At 30.9% G+C, this 23,555-nt stretch overlaps 6 protein-coding genes and 1 long non-coding RNA gene across 12 annotated transcripts; 4 read left to right on the top strand and 3 right to left on the bottom strand.

The window, feature by feature from the left end:
* Window positions 1–18: 18 nt before the first annotated feature.
* Window positions 19–8,848, bottom strand: LOC103576762 (cAMP-dependent protein kinase type II regulatory subunit). 3 transcript variants are annotated; one of them, XM_008557145.2, is made up of 10 exons: window positions 8,610–8,848; window positions 8,016–8,492; window positions 7,290–7,381; window positions 6,291–6,374; window positions 6,020–6,126; window positions 5,641–5,899; window positions 5,333–5,491; window positions 5,132–5,234; window positions 4,820–4,991; window positions 19–3,129 (listed from the first exon to the last, which is right to left on the bottom strand). In XM_008557145.2, exons 2-9 carry the CDS (start codon window positions 8,227–8,229, stop codon window positions 4,861–4,863), a joined length of 1,149 nt encoding a protein of 382 aa, XP_008555367.1. In that variant the 5' UTR covers window positions 8,230–8,492; window positions 8,610–8,848; the 3' UTR covers window positions 19–3,129; window positions 4,820–4,860. The 3 variants fall into 3 exon arrangements, with proteins under 3 accessions (XP_008555367.1, XP_008555365.1, XP_008555366.1); XM_008557143.3 differs by having other exon boundaries at window positions 19–4,991; XM_008557144.3 differs by having other exon boundaries at window positions 19–4,991; window positions 8,016–8,515.
* A 337-nt stretch (window positions 8,849–9,185) lies between these two features.
* Window positions 9,186–11,933, top strand: LOC103576760 (ribonucleases P/MRP protein subunit POP1). Its single transcript, XM_008557141.3, has 3 exons — window positions 9,186–9,430; window positions 9,506–10,789; window positions 10,871–11,933. Exons 1-3 carry the CDS (start codon window positions 9,310–9,312, stop codon window positions 11,866–11,868), a joined length of 2,403 nt encoding a protein of 800 aa, XP_008555363.1. The 5' UTR covers window positions 9,186–9,309; the 3' UTR covers window positions 11,869–11,933.
* LOC128668393 (uncharacterized) lies at window positions 11,872–12,662 on the bottom strand. Its single transcript, XR_008404137.1, has 2 exons — window positions 12,420–12,662; window positions 11,872–12,330 (listed from the first exon to the last, which is right to left on the bottom strand). It is a non-coding gene; the product is annotated as an uncharacterized LOC128668393 (long non-coding RNA).
* Window positions 12,663–12,821: 159 nt separating this feature from the next.
* Window positions 12,822–15,092, top strand: LOC103576761 (acyl-protein thioesterase 1). Its single transcript, XM_008557142.3, has 7 exons — window positions 12,822–12,979; window positions 13,374–13,405; window positions 13,493–13,558; window positions 13,647–13,694; window positions 13,808–14,054; window positions 14,123–14,287; window positions 14,354–15,092. The coding sequence occupies exons 1-7, from the start codon at window positions 12,932–12,934 to the stop codon at window positions 14,399–14,401; spliced, it is 654 nt and encodes a 217-aa protein (XP_008555364.1). The 5' UTR covers window positions 12,822–12,931; the 3' UTR covers window positions 14,402–15,092.
* A 662-nt stretch (window positions 15,093–15,754) lies between these two features.
* LOC103576759 (transcription elongation factor S-II) lies at window positions 15,755–18,274 on the top strand. Its single transcript, XM_008557140.3, has 4 exons — window positions 15,755–15,973; window positions 16,169–16,346; window positions 16,415–16,776; window positions 16,908–18,274. Exons 1-4 carry the CDS (start codon window positions 15,905–15,907, stop codon window positions 17,241–17,243), a joined length of 945 nt encoding a protein of 314 aa, XP_008555362.1. The 5' UTR covers window positions 15,755–15,904; the 3' UTR covers window positions 17,244–18,274.
* A 95-nt stretch (window positions 18,275–18,369) lies between these two features.
* Window positions 18,370–19,511, bottom strand: LOC103576757 (alpha-ketoglutarate-dependent dioxygenase alkB homolog 7, mitochondrial). The gene is made up of 5 exons (XM_008557134.2): window positions 19,420–19,511; window positions 19,091–19,343; window positions 18,853–19,026; window positions 18,646–18,773; window positions 18,370–18,583 (listed from the first exon to the last, which is right to left on the bottom strand). The coding sequence occupies exons 2-5, from the start codon at window positions 19,340–19,342 to the stop codon at window positions 18,448–18,450; spliced, it is 690 nt and encodes a 229-aa protein (XP_008555356.1). The 5' UTR covers window position 19,343; window positions 19,420–19,511; the 3' UTR covers window positions 18,370–18,447.
* A 254-nt stretch (window positions 19,512–19,765) lies between these two features.
* On the top strand, window positions 19,766–23,345 carry LOC103576758 (endonuclease/exonuclease/phosphatase family domain-containing protein 1). Of its 4 annotated transcripts, none has more exons than XM_008557135.2 (7): window positions 19,766–19,855; window positions 20,150–20,514; window positions 20,583–20,906; window positions 21,390–21,670; window positions 21,737–21,973; window positions 22,051–22,300; window positions 22,518–23,345. In XM_008557135.2, exons 2-7 carry the CDS (start codon window positions 20,368–20,370, stop codon window positions 22,887–22,889), a joined length of 1,611 nt encoding a protein of 536 aa, XP_008555357.1. In that variant the 5' UTR covers window positions 19,766–19,855; window positions 20,150–20,367; the 3' UTR covers window positions 22,890–23,345. The 4 variants fall into 4 exon arrangements, with proteins under 4 accessions (XP_008555357.1, XP_008555359.1, XP_008555358.1 ...); XM_008557137.2 differs by having other exon boundaries at window positions 19,777–19,855; window positions 20,311–20,514; XM_008557136.3 differs by lacking the exon at window positions 19,766–19,855 and adding an exon at window positions 19,862–20,112 and having other exon boundaries at window positions 20,183–20,514.
* Window positions 23,346–23,555: the final 210 nt, after the last annotated feature.

The following is a 23,555-nucleotide window of genomic DNA, read 5'->3' on the forward strand; positions in this document are numbered from 1 at the left end:
GTCCATTCATTTATTTATTTTATATCAACTTTGATTACACTATCTATTTTTTTTTAATTATTAGATATTTATTATTCTTCTCAAATAAGTCTCTTGCTTTAAATAAATTCCAGTGCGCAATACAGATGTATATAATTGATACATATATGTTATGATAAATAAATATGTATGAATCGACAGTGATAAGAGTTGATTAAAGCTTGAGCACAAAGACTTATTCGAATAGTTATGTAGATATCTATTAGCTTCGATAATTGGCAATTATACTTTTTTATTTTTAAATTCATGAATAGTTGAGTAAAATAACCATAAACTTAGAGACTAGAACGACTTAGAAACTATCAACTTCCAACACGAATGCTGCTGCTTATTATTTATTCTGATAGACTTTAAATATTTTTAATTATAATTTCAAAAAAAAATTAGCAATCCGTGATATAATTGTTTGTATATTTAGTAGTTATGTTTGACTGTTAAATATTGAATGATATGATTATTAATATTTATCTCACGGTCAGACCAGCTGTACACGTTATTTATTATATCACGACTCGCTAGATCAGCATTCGAAGTCGGCTATGATATTTATTATTATTATCTTTTTATTTGTTATTTTAGTTGACATTACTCAAACAATTTTACGAAAAAAAAAGTTATACCTCGCCGTCAGATAAATATCTCAATAGATTTATATTTTGTCTCGCAATTGGAGCAGACTTTTAATAAATTTTTTTCTTTTCCATATACACTAACTTTGATCTTCTACTTAACTTATAATTAAAATGGTACATCAACTGATTATTCAATTACAATAATTATCTGTCAATAAAGCGCGAGTTGTGTGCGTAAACGTTTAAATAAATATACAATTTAATGACGTGTGTGCTAGGCAACAAAACGTCTTAAATAATGTACACTTTACGTAACGGACACGTGTTCAATTTAATGGACGAAGACATTTAATGTACAGCAACCCTTTTCATGTAATCCCGGGCTGAGTACTATAATTTATAAATTTATTTTATTGATACAATTTTAGGTAAAAGACCTAATACCTGATCAGGGAATAAGTTACCTTGGGTACTGGGTCTCTTACTTTTTATATATATATGTATTTTTTTTTCTTTCTTAAATAATTTATTAGTTTTTAAATTTTTTTCCTTACAAGGAGATTCATACACAATATTAATGAAATAAATTCATTTATTTATTTAAATTTAAGCCATTATGACCTTCTTAAGCAAACTCATCAGGGTCAAGATTCTTGCCTTAATTTGAAAATAACAACTAATAATTAACGGTGTCAAATTTTTGATATTACGGCGAAAATATTCGTCGTATAAAAAAATTTTTCAAATAAAAATTGTTCAAAATTTAATTTTACAAAAAAAATGTCTCTTATAATTTTTTCGTAGGACTGATAGAAAGCCGTAATTCCAAAAGTAAGATTTTCATAATTATCAAAAATTTGAATCATTCATTATGAATCTTAATTTTGAAATTACGGCGAAAATATTGGTCGTAAAAGAAAATCATAAGAGACATTTTTTTTAGAAAATCAAATTTTAAACAACTTTTGTTTGAAAACTTTTTTTATATGACCAATATTTTCGCCGTAATATCAAACATTTGAACCAGTCATTTAAAAATTAAGGCAAAAATTTTGTCCCTACTCACTACCGAAAAAACAAATATGAATAATATTTTTTACAAGACTATGAAAGAGTCGATATTATTATTATTCATTATTGCTTTTCTCATAAATTCCTCTTTTTTGTTTTTATTTAAATCATCAACACACACAACCTTCTTTACAATTATTTTGTGTTACAAACATTTAAAACAACATAATTTTTTTTTGTTTTGTTATACATAGTATGACAAATTCATTGTTTATTAAATATAATAATAATAATAAATTGACTAATATAGTAGTAATATAAATAATAAAAGATTTTACGTGACTTTTATACCAAAGTGCCTCGAAGGAAGCTCTTATATTATTTTATATCTCCGGAAAATATTCATTACAATGACACACATACATGACTTAATAACTTACGTAATTTAAATATTTCCTTTATCTCTTCTTACTAACTGACTTACATATATATATATTTATATTTATTATTATTATTTTTAAATGTCATAATAACCCAGACAATCATTTAAATATTTTATATATCGTTACACATATATAACATTCTCATAAATTCTTTTACAATTACTAAAAACAAATGAGATTATACGAAACATTTAAATAAAGAAAACATAATATAATAAAACAAAATAAAAACATTTCTTCATTGATGTATAATTTGAAAAGTATTACTTTCATAATTCACTTATCATAAATACTGTTAACATACATCTATTATAATTATAATAATAAATACCAACAACAATTCATAGTAAATATTTAACACAATAATAACGATATATTTATCTCAATAAAATTAAATTAAATTTCAATAAACTTTTTTTTTGTTCGTCACAGAGCGATTGTACGTAAAGACAATATTTGATATAGTTTAAATTTATGATACTAAAAGTATGACAGATGTATGACAATTTATTCATTTTATAAACAAATTTCTTAAATATGCACAAAAAAATTTTTCCTATGAGTATTTTATTTCTTTTTTAAAAGAGATAAAATTTTTTCCTCTGCTACTTTTAGTATTATTTTAATTCATATATATGTATACATATATATATTTATAAATTATACAGATACAATGTATGTGCTCGCAATTATTTTTGACTCTATTTAACTACAAGAACAATGCCCAAGTGATGTCAAGGTAAAGTAGTTACTAATACTCTATATATATAAATATATATAGAAGAAATATATATATATATTGGACTATAATTCCAAGTGTTCAATCGCACGTCAAACTTTTTTTCTCTCTCTTTCTCTCCCTTTTTTGAGTCCCCAGTTATGATTAGATACTATCGATTTTATAATCCAATAGCATGCAATCAACACCGTGAAATTTTTTCAGCAATTTTTATATTTACGTTCTAGTCACGGAAGAACATTGACTCGATAGAAATAAAGACACAATTAAGGGCAGTAATAACAGGTTAACATTGACATATACACACCTCCAGCTGTTTGATTGCCTAAAGAATAATTATCATTATTATTATTATCATTATTATTTTTTCCTGATTAAATTTAATCACCCTCGTAATTTTGTTTTTTTTTTTGGTGAGTTGGACATAGTTGGTATAAAAATAATACAATACTCTAGACACAGGTCTTGTGACATTATCTACACTCACTACGTACAAATATTATCATCTTTAATTAAATAATAGACTTCACTTGGCTAGGGTAACACAAGACTCTACTGTACGTGTGATTAAAAGCTCGATTGTTTTTTTTTTTTTTAGTACTTAAATATGTAAGTTTAGTTTTTTTGGCGATTAAAAAGAGCGAATTGTTACGAATATTTTATTAAATTATTTTCATTCAACCCCGTGGAGATTTTTGGTAAGCAAATACTAATGTGTAATTTATAAATATATGTTATGATTATGAGACACGCGAGGTATAGAGATAGTTGCCATAAAAAATATAATGAAATTGATAAGAATTGACGATATTCGCTCTTGTAATTATTTATTACTTAAGTGTGTCAGCATCAACATCCTGCTATGTACGTTTTAGTTTGAAAAACTATTAATTTACTACTGCACCTGGATTTTCATTGAATTTATTTAAATGTTTATTGACAATTAATGATATATGTACGTGAAATTTATTATTTTAAATGTTTATTATTTGCAAGTGAAATTTATTTATTTTTTTTATTAGCAACATATCATCTACGAACAACTACGACATTGATTCTCGTGTGTTAATTCACCTAATAAGCATTTATTTAAAAAGAAAAATCAATAATTTCCGTTTGCTAGAAACATCACTAGTTACACTGGTTTCTCTTTGTTATCATCTCTCGCATCGTATATTAACAAACTCATATCACTGGGAAGTTTATTGTGTTATTCTCACTGGAGCATATACCGGGAACAATGAATGAATGTACGCGAAATATTGAATTAATTAGTCTACTAATGAATATGCCTTTCATTAAAAGTATTTTTTTTTTTTTTTTATATGTATTTATATAGTTTCAGATACAAGTGAGAAAGACTTGAACTTGATAAATTATTAAATTGTTTATCATTATTTTTTTTTTTTTATTTTTTTGTTTTTTTGGTCTCGATTAAAGAATAAGAGAGTGGAAAAACAATCGGCACATTCTCAAAAATTCTCACAATCTTAGTACGGCAATGAATTATTATTATTATTAATATTATTATTATTATTATTATTATTATTATTATTATTAGTTTGTTCACCGTACGGAAGATTTTAATTAAGTAATAATAAAAGTGTTTTTTAATACTTTCCAATCCGTTACAGTCTCACGTGATATATATATTCATAGCTTCATTTCGATAATAAACTTTCCGTAATTGTGCTTCCATAATACGAAAGTGATTGTACTTGAAAATTGTTTCATTTCTTTAGATTTAAATAGGTATAAATTTTGTTTAGCTATAGATATAATACTCACATGATATATTATATATTATATATTTATAATTAATAATAATAATAAATATTTATACTTTGTTTTCATTTTAGGGCGATTGCGCGAGTGACATCCATCAAGGATGAAAAAAAAAATATATGTTTGTATATATATATGAGTATATATATAAATAATGAATGCAAGTTTTGTTAAGCGGGTGTTGAAGAATTGGGTGCTTATATCGAGCGTCAGTATATTGTGAAAATTACCAAAAAATGACGCGATGTTGATTCTTTGTCGTTCAAGACATTCATCGGATGTCAGAAATGTCAGTTTTACTTCCGAATATTTTAATTAATTGATCTTCATAGTCGTCGATATTACGCTTCATCAACTCCATACAAGGGCCAAGTAGCCGCTCGAAAGCCTCGACATCCAGAACTTTTAAAATAAATTACGAGACAAGTTAGTTGAGGGACTGTACGGTATATTTACTCAGAGTGAGCATAAAGTTTAATCGATAAAGTTGATGCTCAGAGACTGATACACAGAGGGGCATTAATATAATGTTGTATACTTACAGGCAAGCTTGACATTTCCAACTGCGTATGCTGAGGCAGCGCGGGGCTTGTGTGTGACTAGAGCCAATTCACCTAGATAACCACCAGCGGGTACACGATTGATCTTAGAACAAAGGCAATAACGCAAAGTTTATTCCCCAACAGCAATCATAACAAATTATCAGCGGATTAATGATATTATGCATCTAAATGTCAACTTACCTCCACCTCACGACCGTTTTCCCCGATAATCGTGATCCTGACGACTCCATCCTCAACAAAGTACATCCCGTCAGCCATGTCCCCTTGACGGATAATCTGCTGGCCGTCGGAAAAATGTTTAGGAGCTAGTGCGTCAGCGAGATTCATTCGTTCGTAAGCCTGTAAATAAAATTTATACGATGATATTAAACGCACTGGCGTAGTCTGTGTAAGTAGCATGGGAGGGGTGTACACAAATTGAATGGGAATAATAAAATCAATGGCCATGGCATCGATTTGTTGCGGCAATAGACAGATGAGATACAAACCTCAAGCGATTTAAGCATCGGGACTTTGTTGATAAGATTCTCGTACATTTTGCGTTTCTTGTAAGCGGACTTCAACAAAATACGTCGGAATGTTTGTCTATCCATGGCCCACAAAGTTCCTTTAGTGATGGCTTTGATAGTTGCTGCACGTGGCATATTATAAAGAAGCGCCAATTCACCGAATGCTCCGCCATTATCGTACGTGTGGATCAACATGTCCTGGCCTGATGGATCTTTAACGTATACCTCAAATTTGCCTCTTTAAATAAAACAGATAAAAATAAATGTAAATAAAATAAAACAGGACAAAAAATCCATTTAAATTCAAATCGCGTTCGGTTTACTGAAATGTCATTGGTCGTTTTAGTTCAAGGCCTACCTTTCAATGACGTAAAAATTATCACCATCATCGCCCTGACGTATGATATAATCTCCCGGTTCGACGTTCTTTTCGAACATCGCATCCAGCACATCTGCCATTTGTTCCTGAAAACATTTAAATAAAAAACCCGATTATATTTTATCGCCGCTTGACACTAACGAAATATCGGAAATATTGAACCAAACTGTGTACTCTATATTACTTCTATTGTTATGTCTGTATACGTCATATATACATATATATATATATATGAATATTGGGTTTATACCTTATCAAGAGCGCGGAATAGAAGAATATTTCTGACGCTCTCGCTCAGCCTCTGCCGCTGCTCGTCGCTTTTTGGATACACCATCTATTCAAAATAATAAAAAACTTAAATAAAATCATCTATTTTACCCAGCTTTTAAATTGCCATTAATTATTTACTCAAAATTAATTAACTATTAATTAAAAACATTAATTAATGCGGAATTTAATAATAAAAAAAAAAACTCGAGTTTGAGGAACTAAGAGGCATACAAATAATTGTTACTTCGCGCATGTCACGTGCTTCTTTACATCGACCCTGCGGCTACATCACCTGTATCTATTTTTTATGAAGCTAAAATAATAAAAAAAAAAAAGCCCTCTCAGTACTTTGGACTTATTGTTCATCAACTCGGTCGTTTGGAAGAAAAGTTATGTCAAGACAAAATATAATAAATATCTGGCCGTCATTATTGCGAGTTAATTCAAGGGGTCATTCCGATAATTAGGGTATGAAATTTTCTGACAATAAATAATAATAATAGTGAGCTGATTAAGCGCACAGAGGTATTTTAAGTGAATGAAAAGGCTAGGCCTACTCTGTGTGCATTATATTGGACAGCCTGTCGACTTGACACCGCTTGAATTGTCCCGTACATATTACGTCTAACCGGGGTTATCGAGCATGTGCTCTGACGTCATAAAGGCTTTTTTTATCTTACGCATGATCGAGCAAGGCAGACCTTTTGTAATTCTCAAAGAGAATCAGGTGCAAATGACGATAAACTCTCTTGGAGAACGCGCTCGGTTGGCATAACAAATAAAGTGAAAATTAAAATTTTGTTTATGTCTTACAGAATTAAACGGCTAAAAATAAAAAATATATTGCTATAATAAATAACAATAACATGTAATAAAAAAAAAAATATTAATCAATAGTTTAATTAATGTTACTGAAGAAAATAAAATAAGCAATTTAGTTGAGAGCTAAAATAGTCTATGACATGTCAATGTATTTCACCTTGGCACCCTCGTCTTCCTCATCTTCCTCTGGATCATAAGTCTCAGCGAAAACGCTTTTTCTTCTGATAGCGAATCTGCCAACCGGTGGCTCTGGAATTAAATAAATTTTATAAAATTGGATTTATTTATGCCAACAGGTCTGCCGCGGGTTTATCAAACTATTTAAATCTGTCAACAACTTAAATCTAAATCTCAATCTTAATTCAATCGACAACAATAACATATTATACCCATTGTATGAAACCAAAGGATAATGAAATGATTATTGCATTGTAATAATAAGACAGTAAATTACGATGTCAATTTGAGATAAAACAACAAGTATTTCTTCGTCATAACTAATTTAAATGTTATAAATAAATATAAAAGTTTCTAACTGTACTGGGTTTGAATTAATGATTGAAAGTTAGTTTATAACATAAATTAGCATTTACATAAACTACGAAATCGTGTTTGCACAGATGTTAACTTAAGACAGTAAAAATTTTTCCTTGTGATTTCTATTTATAACAAAATACAGATGTACACTGTAGATCGCCTCAAGGAATGTACAATTGTTGAATGCCATCAAAAGTCGAGCCAATTAGAGCGAGTACTCTTTCAAACAACTACACCTGTTTCAAATATTTTAACTAGACAACTCCAAACGATAAACAAACAGCCGCAGATGAAATAGTTTTTTTTTCTTCTTAGTAAAATAAAATAAAGTAAATATGATACTCACCTTCCTCGACGGATTCGTCGGGTGTTGATGAACACGTAGCATTAGATTGGATCAACATTGTTTGTCGATTGTCACGTAAACGAGTAAAAAATTCAACAGCATAATCAATTATGTCGCCAGGTTGCTCGAGGAGATAACTGATCGTAAACTCAAGTAGTATATTCCTGAGGTCTTCGGGCACCGTGATCCTGCCAGTGTTTCTTTGGCAACTCATCGTCAAGCCCGGAGAAAATCGAAGCCGACCGCCGAGAGTAAACTCGTGCGCCGAGGACGTGAGGCCGTGCACCACCACTTTCTTCTCTTATTATTATTATAGGTATAGGCCTCTATAAGCTTATTAATACAATATGTATGTACGCTATATATATGTATATGTATGTATTTTTTTTTATTTTAACACAAGCCGATTATTCATCCGCAGTCTCCTCAAGCTGATCAATCTCGCAGCGGCCGACAATCAACCGCAGCAACTCCTCACTTTTTTTAAAAATAATTAAAAACTGTTCAGTAAAAAAAATATCACCGAGTTTTAAAATTGTCAAAAAGCTAAACGAAGATGGACATACTGTCCTCTGGTATATAGCTGTCTCTTACCTTATCAATCCCCAGGACAAATCACCCGTACTTGGGTTTAAACTACAGATCCAGTTTAGTCTAATAATTATATATTATTTAAAACAATAAATAATTAATTAATTAATTATTTATTTATTTATAAGTAATTTAATCACTTATTAATTTAAGGGTAGAGTCGAAAAAAAAATTTGTTACGCTTCAATAAAACTCAGTACACCCACAACCGTGCGACCCACGGCCCGACTTGACGTCCGCCTGCCTTGAAAAATGGCGACGACACTGAGACTGAGATCGACTTGACAAAAGTCGACCTTTTTTTTTTGGCCAATTGATTTATTATTCATCAGTACTCAGTTGACAAAAAAAAATTAGCTGTTATTCATTTTTTTAATTTTTTTTTTTTTTTAATAATCACTTGGTAAAAAAACAAAATATTAATAATTGTCCTTGTGGAATAATGAACTTTGAATGTTAATAAATATTTATCTATATACATTTTTTAGGAGCAACATGGCGGACATAATTTGAATATTCGCGGTTAAAGGTTACTTCCTGTTTTACTATAGTTTATTAAATAAACTGTAGCAAATAGCAAGTGGTTGTCATGGATACGAATTTTATTTTTATGCCTTTATAAAAATCAATGTCCACGTGTGTAATAAAATACCATCATAATACTAAGTATAAAATATATAATAATAAAAACAATTAATTAATTATGGATAAGCCGCAATTTGATGAATTTCTTGGTGGGTCGGTATCTCTGCCACGAGATGTTGAAATAAATAAATTAGCAGCAGCTCGTGCTAATGAAATAGCAGCTATGACATATGCGATAGGTAAATAGGTTAAAATTATATTATGACAATAAATAAATATATTAAATTAATTATTTATCTCATTAAATATTTTAGAAAATCCCCAGCAGACGAAATTAATTTTCCAACGTCTTCCAATCCATATGAGAAGACGTGTCATGTCTCATAATGCCAAACGTATGCCTAGAAGACTTAGAGAAGCTCATAAGATGCAGATGGAGAAATCAGGAAAACCTGGAATACCTAAAAGACCTTCCAGGAAGTACCGACGACGACCTCATAACCTGCTGTCCGAGTACAAGAGGAGGCAGCGTAAGTGTGCGTGGTTGGAGACACACATTTGGCATGCAAAGAGATTCCATATGACAGAAAAATGGGGATACAAGATCGCTAATTTTTCTAATGACAAAGCAACTAGGTCTAGTTATCGGACAGTAAAAGGACACTGTACTATTCAAGATATTTCTTACTATAGTTGCATTGAATTGAAGGGACCGGAAGAGATATTGATGGAGACTCTGAAGGTTCATTGTAAATATGAAAAATCTTTTGGAGCTAATGCTTATAAAAACGGAGATAGACAGGGATCGCTGACTTTTTATAGAACAGAAGGATGTCCTGTGGGTGTAATTAATTTTATGTGGAGACCAGATTGTGTTGATGATAAAATAATATGGATTTGGGTTCACCCCGCGCTGGTTAAAGATGTTCTAGATGAACTTGTGTCAAGTTTAAATCTAGTGGAAGTGCTATCAGCAGACTCAGCAAAAACTAAATCATATAGAAACTCAACAGGTTGCAGTTTAGAATTTCTGACTCTCAATAGATTTCGATTGAGGGGACCAATGGCGCCTACTATTATAACTGATGCTTTGCGCTGTCCTTCATTTACATTTAATCAGGAAGAATCAAGTAATCCAGAGACAATGGAGGTAGATGTTGCACAGCCGTGGCAAAATTTTTGGTATCAAGAGCCTGGTCATAGGAAATCGTTCATTGAACAAAAAGATATTTTTGAAAAAGTAAAAGAATTAAATTCACCGGATCAATTTCCCCGGCATGGTATCCTCGGACTTACGGTACTAGATCCAAGGTTTTATTTTCCTGCTAAACGAACTAAAGTCGAGTATAAATCACTGACTCCAACTTATGATGTCATCAATGTTGATAAGTCCACAGCAGCCAGCCCACTTTGGGAGTCATCAGTACGAGAGGATGTTAAAAAAAATTTTAAATCTACTGAGCAAATTAATAAACTAAGAAGTGGGAATCTAGTACCTGGGGTTGAAAATGATTCCGGTTTTAATGAAGATATTATCACCAAGGTTCCTATTATACTAGTACAGCATCCTGGAACAGAAGCTGAAAATAAAAGTATTGGTAAGACTTGCTGATTACTCACCTGCTTTGATTACTATTTCATTAAAACTATGACTGTATTAACATCCAGATAAATTTCAGGGTTCAATTCCGGTATCGACATTATTCTGCCTGCTGGTTGGGCACTTGCGTTTTGGCTGAGTTTTGTCTACAGATGTGCTCGACCTATTGGTCTCAGAGAGTATCGGTCTGCTGTTTTCGAAAGCATGATGCTCAATCAACCAGAAGTGAATCATCCTGACACTGCTGAATATAAACGAGAAGCTGAGGAAATGCAGATTAAACTAAAAGATAAATATTTCCGGTATCCTCCTAACAGAAGAGTTAATTTTACAAAACTTTCCATCTCCAGTCCTTTTAACTGCGAATGGGGAATACTCATAAAAGAATGGACTGATAAAGAGAATCTTCAAGTGCTACGAGATCCTAAAATAATAAATTCGTTATCTCAAGCATTTAATAGTTTTAATAATAGAAGGAATCGTAAATCTCCTGTATCTACATCTTTAAATTTTAATGACTCCGCGATTCTTGATAAATCATGTCTAGTAACAGTCAAAGTTACGGTTGAGACCAAGGGAAAGCCAAATAATTTTTCTATCATTTGCTTACCTACCGAAGAAGATTTAAAAAAATTTAATGATGACAGAAAATGGGGTGGGCCGATTGAAAAAAAGAAGACCGACAAATTTGAAGCGCAGAGAAAAGCCTTAAGAATAAAACACAAACTTTTATTAAAACGCGAAAGAAGAAAACGAATCCTGGCTAAAAAAGCATTGCAAACTCCCATTCCTCTGGCTTACTTGGGAGCAAGAAAGCTTGAGCAAAAAAAGATTATGGACGAGCTTTATTTACAAAAATGTACCTCAGTTAGAAACTCATGTGATAGAGAAGTAATTGGTTACGTTGTCCAAGGAGGGTTTTCATTTTCTGAGTGCAGTTGTTTCGGCTGGGGATATGTTGTAGCTCTTCCTTTACTAGATTTGCTGAAAATCAAAAATAATATGGTCCTTGTTCGAAATACACAAACAAGACAATACCGATGTGCCAGATTAGATATCGTTAATTTGTATGCATAAATATATAGATATATAAATATGTTTATAATTTATAATTAATTAATAAAATACAGATTTTATTTACAATCCATTTTGCAGTGCAAGTACCAGAGCATATAAATTTATGTATATGTTAGTTATCATACTTGTTATCAGTGTCAGGTAAAAGGTACCCAAGTAGAACAGTGGCAACTTTAAGATGTCATATAGGATAGAGGTTCCATTTTGTAACATTTAATACTTTACTTTAATTAATGAAAAAGTGTTAAATAAAATTTCTATTTTATTACTGGGATTAAAGTATTTTTAAAAATATTTAAAAAATTAATTGTTCTTGCGTCTTTGACAAATTATTTTATTAAAATTTTTCAAATGTCCAAAAACGGTACCTCTATCCTGGATGTCTATTAACAGGACAAGACAAACTTCTTTTTGTCTGGAAACCAAGTTTTTTTAAATAAATAAGACGTACAGATGTTGATCCTAGAAGTCATAAGAAATTTGAATTCTTTTTTCTGTCCTAAAAAAGTAATTTCAATTAAAAAATCATTTAAATGACATTTGTAATTTACTTCTTGTCGTGACTTGTGTAAAGTTATTTAAGCAGATATTTCGATGATAATTTCTGATCGGTTTGTCAACATTTTGGTGTCTTATCGACAGGTCAAAAATCAGCCTCAAAACTGCTATCTTATAGATGTCGAAAAGCCAAGTGTTACTTGGGTAGGTAATAAATTCAAAAAATCATTACTCATCGAATTAATAGATAACAATCGAAAGATTTTTTCGTATAATTTTATTGGACCCGCTGTAACAATTGAATGGCCAATGGCAAATTGAATTACAGTCACGTGGTGTCATAATACCCTATTACTACCAACAACGTCTAGAAAAAATGTACTTAGTTCCTAGTCGAATAAATTTTAATTTCAGTTACATATATTATATTTAGATATATACATTCCCCTACCACTAAATCTTATATTTACGAATTTGACTTATTATCAGTGCTCTTCCACGTTTTTCACATTTTTTTTGGAGCAAAAAGTGCAGGTCACAATTAACCAAAAATAAATAAATAAAAATGACAACCCCAGTAGTAATTGCTGCTACTAGTCGTCACACTGCAACGGTAATATTATATTTAATATTTAATATCTAATAATTATTATCCACATCGCTCTACATGTCATAACCAATTAAATTAAAAACTCAATCTGCATTAACATCACACGTAACCCTTTTTGTAAAATCTACTTCATTATATAATTTATTTCAAATGCTACTAATTACTTACTTTCACTCAATTTATCACTTGTTATTATTATTATTTATCATTTTAAATATTTATTTATTCTGACGTTAACTCAGCTCTTATTAATATGATTGATTTAACCGCAAATCTGTCAGTGGTAGGATTTAATTTTGAGCTTTAATTTCAATCATAATTACTTTCAATAAATATCAATTAAACCACATAAATTTATTTATCATATTAATTAACTAATCCATATTTTTTATTTCAGTTAATTTTTTTTCATGGCCTTGGTGATACTGGGTTAGTTGATCTTCATGACCAGCAGACAATAATTAGTATTATTATTAATAATAAATAATAATTGATCAATTATTTTTTGAATTGCAGGCATGGATGGGCCAGTTCCATGGGTGCTATCAAAGCATCGCATATGAAAGTAATCTGTCCAACTGCGTAAGTGTAAAAATAAAAATAAAAGTTCAATAAATCATAATGTCATAAAATATTAAATTAAAGTATATTTATATATATGTCTTTATAGTCCTACAATGCCAGTTACACTTAACGGAGGCTTTAGAATGCCGTCTTGGTAAGTTATTTAATAATTTATTGTCAGCTACGTCAGTGAATTGATTGACACCATTCTGACAGCCGTCACCAGGTGTATTATTTATTTTTATTGATGTTTAAAACAATTTCCAGGTTTGATTTGCGTTCTCTGGATGCTAATGGACCAGAAGATGAGGAAGGTATCCGCAGAGCCGCGGACATGGTTCACGGAATGATTGCTGAAGAAGTTGCTGCTGGTATTCCAACAAAACGTATTGTTCTTGGTGGTTTTAGTCAAGGTGGAGCTTTGGCACTTTATAGTGCTCTCACTTTTCCTGAACCTCTGGCTGGTGTTATGGCACTGTCTGCTTGGCTTCCTTTACATCAAAAGTTTCCTGCAGTAAGTCATATTTATTTATTTATGATTATTGACCTGGTACTTGATGTAATAAAATTTATTTACCTCAGAGTGCTGTGGGAAATAAAAATATACCAGTATTACAATGTCATGGTGATTGTGATCCAATTGTTCCTTACAAATGGGGACAAATGACAGCGTCGCTTCTTAAACAATTTATGACGCAAGTGGAATTCAAAACATATCGAGGAATGATGCATTCATCTTGTGATGAGGTTTGTTTGAATAATTATTTAAGTTATTTATATTTACAAATAAATATTATTGTTATTTATTTTCAGGAAATGCAAGACATGAAATCTTTCATTGAAAAAGTTGTGAAGCCGTAATGTAAATAATTATTTATTTATTTAAAATATGATTTACTCGTTGCTTGGAATATCAGCAGTCTTTAAATTGATATTAAATTAATATTTAAGAAAAGATTATTATTATTATGACAACTATTGAAATAGCGTCAAGTTAAAGATAAATTGGCAGTAAATTTAAAATACTCAAACTCTAAGTGAATAAAATATTTAAAAATAACATTCCTTTAGGCCAGTGTACAATCGACTTAACAAAATAATTTAAAAATTACTAATCAACTATGTCCTTGTATGCAACAAAGGCTTACTAAAATTAATAAATTTCGTGTGATCATGTTAATTATAATAAAAAAATATGAATTATAATAATGGTAGTAATTATACATAGACTTTGACGCATTTGTTATTATTACTGTGATTGCGACGAATTTTAACGCTTCGATAATCAATTATTTATTAGAACTTGCTCCAATGATTGATCTTTGTCATCAATTTATTTATTATTATCTTCCGGAAAATTGTAATATAAAAAAACTGAGAAATCATTTTTTTTTCGACCAATGTACTGAAGTTTCAGTTTGCGTTTAAACTTCCTAGTTTTTAAATTTTCTTTAGCTATTAAAAACATCATTATGATAAATTTATACTTTATTTTGCCGCTAGATTCTAACATAGATATAAAAGAAATATTTCTTAAAATAAAATAGATAAATCTGTACAATAATAATAATAATAAATAAATAAACAAAACATTATATACATTTTTTCTCCTGCAATAATTTTTTTTTCAATTTGTAGGGTAACGAGATTAGAGGATTAAAAGTTTCAGTAAATTTAAAAAATTTTTAAAATTTTAAAAATTTCGGCGCTAAAATATATGAGGAATTTAAAAAAATTATTAGAAGTTTCAAAAAAATTAGTAATAAAAAAAAGAAAGCGCGTAAATCCGTAGTGGGACAGGTAAATTATCAGTTTTCATATTTCAAATACTTTTTATATCAATTTAAATACAATGAGAAAAAAAAAAATAATAATTATACCTGTCATTATTTTTCATTAATCAAAAGAAATAATTACTGTCCCGCTATAGGTCTCATAACAAAAGCGTTTAAAATTTTTCCAATGAATTCATCTAATTTCCCTCAAAATAATAATCAATGAGACTAAAATACATAATTGGTTTGTTAATAAATCTGTATCTCAATGAAAACTTGAATAATCATCAGTCTTCTGTTGATCGCGTACTCAGCCCGAATTCAAAATTACGCGGGATTATAAAAACAAGTTGACAAGAGTGTTGTCGGCGTCTCGACGCTTTTTTTACAACTGATAACGTTGGTAGGTCTGATTAATCCAAGAGCCGCGAGCAGCACCCATCTTTTTTTACACCTTAGCTATTACATACCAGTTAGCTGATTGCCAGCCATCGCCGCACTTGGATTTATTCATTAAAAGATAATAGCTTGTCCACGGTGTGTGTTGTTTGTTGTGTTATTTATCTGTTAAAAAATCCAGATCTACAATATGAATGCTGAGGACGAGATACTGAGAATCCAGAAGAAGCTCACCAAAATGTTAAATCCTGAGGGGACGGTGAGTGAGTGAGTAAATTAAGAAGTTAGGCTGCATAAGTATAATCGGAATATATCCGACACGTTGTTATATTTTAAACTGGATAAATTATTTACCACGACAATACATATATATTTTATATAAATTTTTAATTAATTCATACGATAATGATAAATGTATTTGTATATGAATATTATTTATTATTTATTATTGTAGGGTCAAGAGCAGGCGCTGGAGCTGCTCAAAGTTCTTCAAAGACTTCCTGTTGACTTGGAACTTCTTACTAAAACCAGAATTGGAATGACTGTTAATTCATTACGAAAATCTAGCCGAGATGATGAAGTAATAACCTTATCAAAAACACTGATTAAAAATTGGAAAAAATTCTTGTCAGGTGAGTTTTTATTTAATTACTAAGGACGACTATTTTACTTATCATTTAATTATCATTTATTTTGAAAGGTCCAAATAAAGATGGGAAAGATTCGAGTTCATCGAGCAACTCCAAGGAAAAGGAAGAACGTTCAGACAAAAATAAAGACGACTATGATTCGAAGAAAGACAAAGATCATACGGATGGCAATGACATTAAAAGTAAGGATGAGAGATCATCAAGTAAGGACTCACATAAAAAACAGGCATCGTTCCCTTCGACAACAACAACAGACGCTGTGAGGCTCAAGTGCCGTGAGCTCTTAGCTTCAGCTCTCAGTGTTGATAATTTATCAATGGAAGCCTGTGGAACTCCTCAAGAACTTGCTGAGGAATTAGAAGAAGCTATTTTTGTTGAATTCAAAAACACTGACAACAGATACAAAAATAGAGTAAGCATTCTTTTGAATTTTATTTTATTGTTTTTTTATAAAGTAAAAGACCTAGTACCCGATCAGGTACTGAGTTTCGTATCTTGAATAATTTGAAAAAGAAAAAAAAATAAAATTATTTTTTATTGTAGGTACGTAGTCGAGTAGCTAATTTACGTGACGCCAAGAATCCGACATTAAAAACTAATTTTCTTGTTGGCGCCATAACACCGGCGCGTCTTGCCGCAATGACTGCCGAAGAAATGGCAAGTGATGAAATAAAACAGTTGAGAGATAGATTCAAAAAGGAAGCTATCAATGATGCACAACTTGCTACTGTACAAGGTACTAAGACAGATCTGCTAAAATGCGGTAAATGTAAACAGCGTAATTGTACTTACAATCAAGTTCAAACACGATCGGCTGATGAACCGATGACCACGTTCGTGCTGTGTAATAATTGTGGTAATCGATGGAAGTTCTGTTAAAAAAAAAATCTTTGTAATGAGTGATAATTTATGTCATTATTTGTGCTGTATTTTTTTTTTATTCTTAATTAATTTACAGTAGCAAGTGAATCAGAGAAATTGATTATTTAAAAGTATGTAGTATTTCATTCGTTGATGTACACTGTAAGTAATTATGACAACTCATTATACGCTCATTGAAATTTATAGTAATAAATAATTAAAAAAATTAAGATAAAAACTGTGATATATTTCCATCAAATATGAATCGAAAATTTGGAAAAACCACAGAAAATAATATTTAATTATTACCAAGTACAAAATAAAATCAATTTCTCTGATTATAATAAAATAATAATTATTAAAATTTATAAAAGTAAAATAGTCTTCGATATATAACGAAATATTAACAGATGATATTTATTATTATTTGTAATGAATATCAGCGAGGCTACTTCTGAATTACATTTTTTTTCTTTTTTTTTTTTTTATTAAGGACATTCGCAGAAATCTCCCACTTTTCAAAAATACTCAATGACTGAAATGTCAACCGCATTAAAATTTTATCAATTAATTAAAAAGAAATTAAGGCATTAATAGAAAAAAAGATAACGTAGTCACGATTTCATCGAAATATAGATTTAAAAAAAAAATTACAGTTATCAATTCGAAGTCAATTCGATATCAACTATAAGTAATTTTTTTTTAATGTATAGTTCGGTGAAATTTTTTCTTTAATTAATTGACCAAATTTTGATACTTACGACAGCTGTCATTGAAAATATTTAAAAAGTGAGGGGTAGTGTCTAAGAATGCCTTTAAAAAAGCATTTAATTTCTTGAAATAATTATACGCCGAGTTAATTAGAACTTAAGGAAAAAATTAAATTTAATTGCAACGATAAAAAATTATCAGACAAATTTTCATTATCAGTAACTTTTTTACTATTTTTTTGATTAGCCTCTTAAAAAAAACTATTAATAATTTACAATAAGTACAATACATTAAATTAAGTAAAGATACTAAATTGTATATTTTTTTTTTGTTTTTTTCATTCATTAATGTGAATAAATTGGTGTGTAAAGTATAAAATATTTTATATATATATTTATAATCCTCACTGCTTTTATATTTTGAATTTACTATGTATTTACAAAGCTATTTATTTACCTGATCTCTGATACATAAAATATCAACAATAAAATTCAAACAATTATTTAATATTTTATTTATTATCACATGGCTCTGGAGCACAGCGACATATTATTGATATTCTTCTAGTCTTGATAACTTTTTCATTGTTAAATATCGATTCCTCAGGACCCAGGACTTCGTGGTTGTATTTATGTCTAGCCGCGCCGCTGTAAAAAAATTAATTTATTCCCAACTAATTTATAGATCATTTAAATATTTACAAAATTACCTCATTATGTAAAGTGATCTACGGGGTATCAAGAAATCATGTCGACATTCTTTTTCATTTCCCACCTGAGTGAGTCTCATGACACAGTCACTCAGCAAACTGATGCCAGCAATCACATCTCCGCAGAACTGAAATTTTTTAAAAATAAAAAATTAAAATTAAGGCGCCAAATAAACTGAATATTTAAAGTAATCAGCGCTGATGTACCCGAACGCTATCAACGTGAGGTTTTATTTTGCCCTCGGCAGCGAGATCCAGGACATGAACCAGCCCCAGCTCGGGCATTCCTGGTGGAAAAGCCATCGCTCTGACCCGGTCAATTATTTTAGTATTCTCTTGATTCCATTTCGCGCGCTCAGTCTCCCGGTACCCATGAATTGCCTGTAATTAAATCATAAACCAACGATTCAGCCAGCAGAATCTCCACCAAATGTCCTATACTAACATCATCCCAATGGGAATATTCATATCGCAGACGTTTCATATACGGCTCGACTTCTTGGAACAACGAATCCTCCTCTTCTGGACTAATAAAATTTTTAAATATTCTCATAGTCGCCAAAAGTTCTGACCGCCAATTATTAACAGCTTCAATATCATCAAAATTACCTAGAGCAGTGGTGGTGGTTCTCGCTGATCTTGTAGGATTCATCAGTCTGCTCAGTGATTGCTTCTTAAAAAGTATTCTTACCGCCATGCTGTCATAAAATATTTTCCAATAAGTAAGTGACAACTAGGTGATAGAAATTAAAAAAAATATAAATAAATAAATACGTTTTAATTGCAGACACTTGGAGACACTATCATGCAACAACACGGAGTACAAGCGTGTAAATATTTTCTCTGGGGATATTTTATAAAATTCTATTGGCTGATGATGATTTGATTACTAGGACCCCAGAATCCCTGGCAATAATTATTTTTATCTCGCGTGTGCGCTTTTGCTCGTGATATCACTTGATATATATATTATATACATACATATAAATTCCCCTGCATCCCCTTTTTACACAATACGACGTATGACAGCATCTACTGCCTCCTTTTTGTCCATAATAATTTAGTGGGGTTATGTCGCTCCAAAACAAGCTAAATAATTTTAACGTCAACTCCATATACGATCAGAGCAAGTCCTGATAAAGTTGGCCACGGAGGCACATTCTTCTATAAAAGCAATCTATGATTTGGTAACAGAAAAAAAAAATACCATGTAAGTCATTAAATAATTTAATACCTGGGGCATTTAGTCGTAGAGATTTATATCAATTGATCTAATCAATAATAGACAATATAACGCGTAGAAATATGTATATATATTTATTGATATATTAATACTTAATATGAGTGGTGTACACCTCAAGTGATAGATCATAATCATGACCTTGCACTTTGCTCTGAGATTACTATATACCGTACGAGGATTTTGATGTATCATCAATTGTCTCTCTAAATAACTACTGATTAGAGGTATACATAATTTACAATATTAAATATATAATTGTAGGCTGAGACGAGTGTTTTTTATCCCCCACTGCAGAAAACGTTAAAATCATCTGACAGTGCAAGAAATTTTTTAAAAAATATACCAACGATGTGGATATTGACTAGTCATCAGTTGGATTTAATGGTTAACTTGAGTTTGACACAAGAATCAAATGATTGTAGGGTTGACAGATGACTACTTAACGCACGAGGATCCGAGGTATTTATATTTATTTTAAAATGGGACAGTCCAGTAGTTTACATTCTGGACAGAAGACGAGGAGGTCCAGTTTGAAGCAAATAACTTTGGCTGGATTCGGACGAAGGAGGTTTCATAACTCGAAAAATTTGTCTCATACTTTTTCTGTACTTGATGACACACTTAAGGTATTTATTTATTTATATTTATTATTTGTCAAATGGATTTTATTTGAATTTAAATATTTTATTGACAGCCGCAATTATTAAATTTAAATACGGCGACTGAAGAAGAGTTGATGACCTTACCTGGCATTAATCGTCATCTAGCAGCTAATATTGTCAACTATCGACGTGTTATTGGGCGATTTAATCGGGTTGAAGATCTTGCCTTAGTGTCCGGAATAGGTGCTGATAAATTAGAAAGTATTAAAATGGAAGTATACGTATCTACTGGCAATGACAGTGGTACATCATCACGAGCATCAACGAGTTTAAATTCTGTTGGAAATAATACTAATCAAGTAGACGTTAATTTAGCTAGTGTGTTTGACCTTCAAGTTGTACCTGGAGTTGATCAGGTTAGTTGGGTTTTATTGCAACCAACCATCGTCATTGTAAATAAATAACAATTTTTTTTTATTGATAAAAAAAGGGTCAAGTAGTGCGTTGTCATTAAATAGACGTGAAATAATCATCTGTTAATTTAGTCATCATCCAGTGACTCGCTTATTTTATTTCTTTCAATATCAGACCCTGTCCCTTGAATCAGCGGCGTACTCTGTCTCTTTCCAATGATGCTGTCAATCTTCCAAAATCGCTTATAAATGATTTTATTTGCGACTATTTGACTTGTAAATGTGTGGTAAATAGTTACTGCTAAATTACCCGCTTTTTTTTTACACACTTGAGAACTATAGAAAAAAAAAGTTCGTTATGCTTTTATCACTATCCTGCATTCACGATTTTAGTTTAATTTTAACTGACAAGTGAACTAGAAAGTAAAATTATAAATAAATAATACTAATAATAATAATAATAATAATTTTTTTACACATGCTCAGGAATTAGCATCAAGGATTGTGGAGAAGAGATTAAAATATGGATGCTTTAATTCTCTTGACGAGCTCGCGAAATTGCGAGGAATGGGAAAATATAAGTTAGCAATGATACGACCGTACCTTAAATTAAGCAGTATTTCAAATGGATCAGTAATCCATACCTGTAGTAATGGAAGTCCTTCGTCTTCCTGGAACATTCCTCAAGCTTCCAGTACACCCCGAGTTAATAACGCGGGTCGTCGAGTCGCTCGTGTCAATCGCGACCGAGTGACACCTTTAAGAATGTAATGCACCAGTTAGCTACTTATCATTAATTACTCTATTAATTACAATAATTTTTCTTTACCCAGACCCCGACTAGATGATAGTGAAAAAAATGTAGAATTAAGTCCCGGGATCACGGAGGAAGAAATATGGGAATTGTTGAGTATCGCTAGTCCACGTCCCTGCATCGAGTACAACTTCAATGAATCTTTGGACCGGACATCAATAAGAGTCGCCTCCTGGAATTTGAACGGCTTTAACAGTGACAAAGCTGGCAATCCAGGTGTCATGGAAGTCATCTGCAGAACCATCTTAGAAAATCGGTTGGTTTAGAAAAATTAATTTTTTTTTAACGAAGATCATCATGCAAAGCGGTGCTGATACTTTTGATTTTCACCAGGATTTCGTTGTTGGCGCTTCAGGAAGTAAAGAGTTTAGAAGCTCTAGATAAATTAACACGAGAATTAAACACCCCGATACTGAAACGCGTTAAAGACTGGCGCGGTAATCATCGGCAATGGCGTTCTGTACATCTGGGTGCTGGTCTTGCTGTTTTGTGGGATGCATACCCAGATATGTGCATCAGTCTTCGTGAACAACCTCCAGCGACAACTGTCTTTCTTCCAGTACTTGCTTCAATTATATTTCACGTAATTATTATTATATTTATTTATATTAAGGACATTCTCAGAGAGGGTCCGACACTTTTTATTTAAAAATAACTTACAGTTGTTATCAATTACTGCGGATATGACCGTTCGAGGTTATTGAATATTTTTAAAAAGTGGGAGGTGTTATCTGAGGATATCCTTAGTGACGAATGATTTTTAAATAATTAAGGCAATTACTTATGTATTTTTTTTTTAGGTCAATAAATTCGATATTACTTTAATAAATGTCCAGATGCACGACCCAGAAGACAATAATATTATTGAACGATTTGTAGATGCAAAAAATTCAATATTTCTCGGTGACTTTTCACTTTCTGGTGATACATCGAATATTTACAACGACGTACTTTCCGAAACAAATACGGCATTTGACACTGAAAAATATATTTTTAAGGACAAAATTATTTGGGGACGAGGGTCGAAAAAATTATTTAACACCGGGTTATATAGAGTTGTAAGACAAGGGCTTACACACTTGGGTATACCGCAGTGCTGGCGTTGGGGTGGTCCTGCTTCAACTCACTGTCCAATTTGGTGTGAAATTTACACCGAACCCGGGGATCCTTGATATTGTACATACTTAAATTATCTCTACCACGTGTTTAAACTTAAAGTGTGCCGTTTTTTTTCTTTCCGTAAAACTTTTCCAATTTAATTGGAGGCTGTTTCGATTACTCCTTTTGTATTAGATACGACGAAGTTAATTATTACTTATAAAGTTAATATATTATACACAAACTTATACAGTAAGTCAACTTGAATATTTTGCAGGCGAGATTTCACTATTCCAAAGGCCTCAGCGTGATATTATTAGTCGACATTACAATTATTATTATTCAATGATATTTAATGGTAATAGAAAAAAAATTCAAATCAGTTCGTAGCAGTGCCCTTATTTAAAGGGTCAAGACTGACTATTTAATTCGATTAAATATTATAATTACCGTGACAGTGCGATGCTGGTATATCGCATATTAATCAACTGTACTATATACTGTAAAAAAATACAAAAAATTTATTTTCGTACTGTGGTTTTTGTCGAGCCAACTTCCCAATCATTTCCGCAATATAATTTATAAATAATCCACTACTTTAAGACATCGACTTTTCCGGTCATATTCAGCGACAGAATAATTCAAATATTCATTTATTTGAAAAAAATAAATACGATCGGCTTTTTCCCGCGTAATTTAAATGATATTCGAATAATATAAATAAAAAATTAAATAAATTT

The sequence above is a fragment of the Microplitis demolitor genome, chromosome 8, assembly GCF_026212275.2.
Source record: "Microplitis demolitor isolate Queensland-Clemson2020A chromosome 8, iyMicDemo2.1a, whole genome shotgun sequence".
Taxonomy (NCBI): domain Eukaryota; kingdom Metazoa; phylum Arthropoda; class Insecta; order Hymenoptera; family Braconidae; genus Microplitis; species Microplitis demolitor.

Coding starts and splice junctions, on each gene's coding strand:
- LOC103576762 (XM_008557145.2), bottom strand. CDS start 8,229: ATGAGTTGCCAAAGAAACACTGGCAGGATCACGGTGCCCGAAGACCTC. Junction 6,375..7,289: donor AGGAAGACGAGGGTGCCAAG/GTGAAATACATT, acceptor TATTTTGAATAG/ATGGTGTATCCAAAAAGCGA. Junction 5,492..5,640: donor CGATGCTTAAATCGCTTGAG/GTTTGTATCTCA, acceptor TTTTATTTACAG/GCTTACGAACGAATGAATCT.
- LOC103576761 (XM_008557142.3), top strand. CDS start 12,932: ATGACAACCCCAGTAGTAATTGCTGCTACTAGTCGTCACACTGCAACG. Junction 12,980..13,373: donor CTAGTCGTCACACTGCAACG/GTAATATTATAT, acceptor TTTTTATTTCAG/TTAATTTTTTTTCATGGCCT. Junction 13,406..13,492: donor CATGGCCTTGGTGATACTGG/GTTAGTTGATCT, acceptor TTTGAATTGCAG/GCATGGATGGGCCAGTTCCA.
- LOC103576758 (XM_008557135.2), top strand. CDS start 20,368: ATGGGACAGTCCAGTAGTTTACATTCTGGACAGAAGACGAGGAGGTCC. Junction 20,515..20,582: donor TACTTGATGACACACTTAAG/GTATTTATTTAT, acceptor TTTTATTGACAG/CCGCAATTATTAAATTTAAA. Junction 21,974..22,050: donor AGAACCATCTTAGAAAATCG/GTTGGTTTAGAA, acceptor GATTTTCACCAG/GATTTCGTTGTTGGCGCTTC.
- LOC103576757 (XM_008557134.2), bottom strand. CDS start 19,342: ATGGCGGTAAGAATACTTTTTAAGAAGCAATCACTGAGCAGACTGATG. Junction 19,027..19,090: donor AATATTCCCATTGGGATGAT/GTTAGTATAGGA, acceptor ATTTAATTACAG/GCAATTCATGGGTACCGGGA. Junction 18,584..18,645: donor AGATCACTTTACATAATGAG/GTAATTTTGTAA, acceptor ATTTTTTTACAG/CGGCGCGGCTAGACATAAAT.
- LOC103576760 (XM_008557141.3), top strand. CDS start 9,310: ATGGATAAGCCGCAATTTGATGAATTTCTTGGTGGGTCGGTATCTCTG. Junction 9,431..9,505: donor AGCTATGACATATGCGATAG/GTAAATAGGTTA, acceptor TAAATATTTTAG/AAAATCCCCAGCAGACGAAA. Junction 10,790..10,870: donor AGCTGAAAATAAAAGTATTG/GTAAGACTTGCT, acceptor GATAAATTTCAG/GGTTCAATTCCGGTATCGAC.
- LOC103576759 (XM_008557140.3), top strand. CDS start 15,905: ATGAATGCTGAGGACGAGATACTGAGAATCCAGAAGAAGCTCACCAAA. Junction 16,347..16,414: donor TTGGAAAAAATTCTTGTCAG/GTGAGTTTTTAT, acceptor TTATTTTGAAAG/GTCCAAATAAAGATGGGAAA. Junction 16,777..16,907: donor ACAACAGATACAAAAATAGA/GTAAGCATTCTT, acceptor TTTTTATTGTAG/GTACGTAGTCGAGTAGCTAA.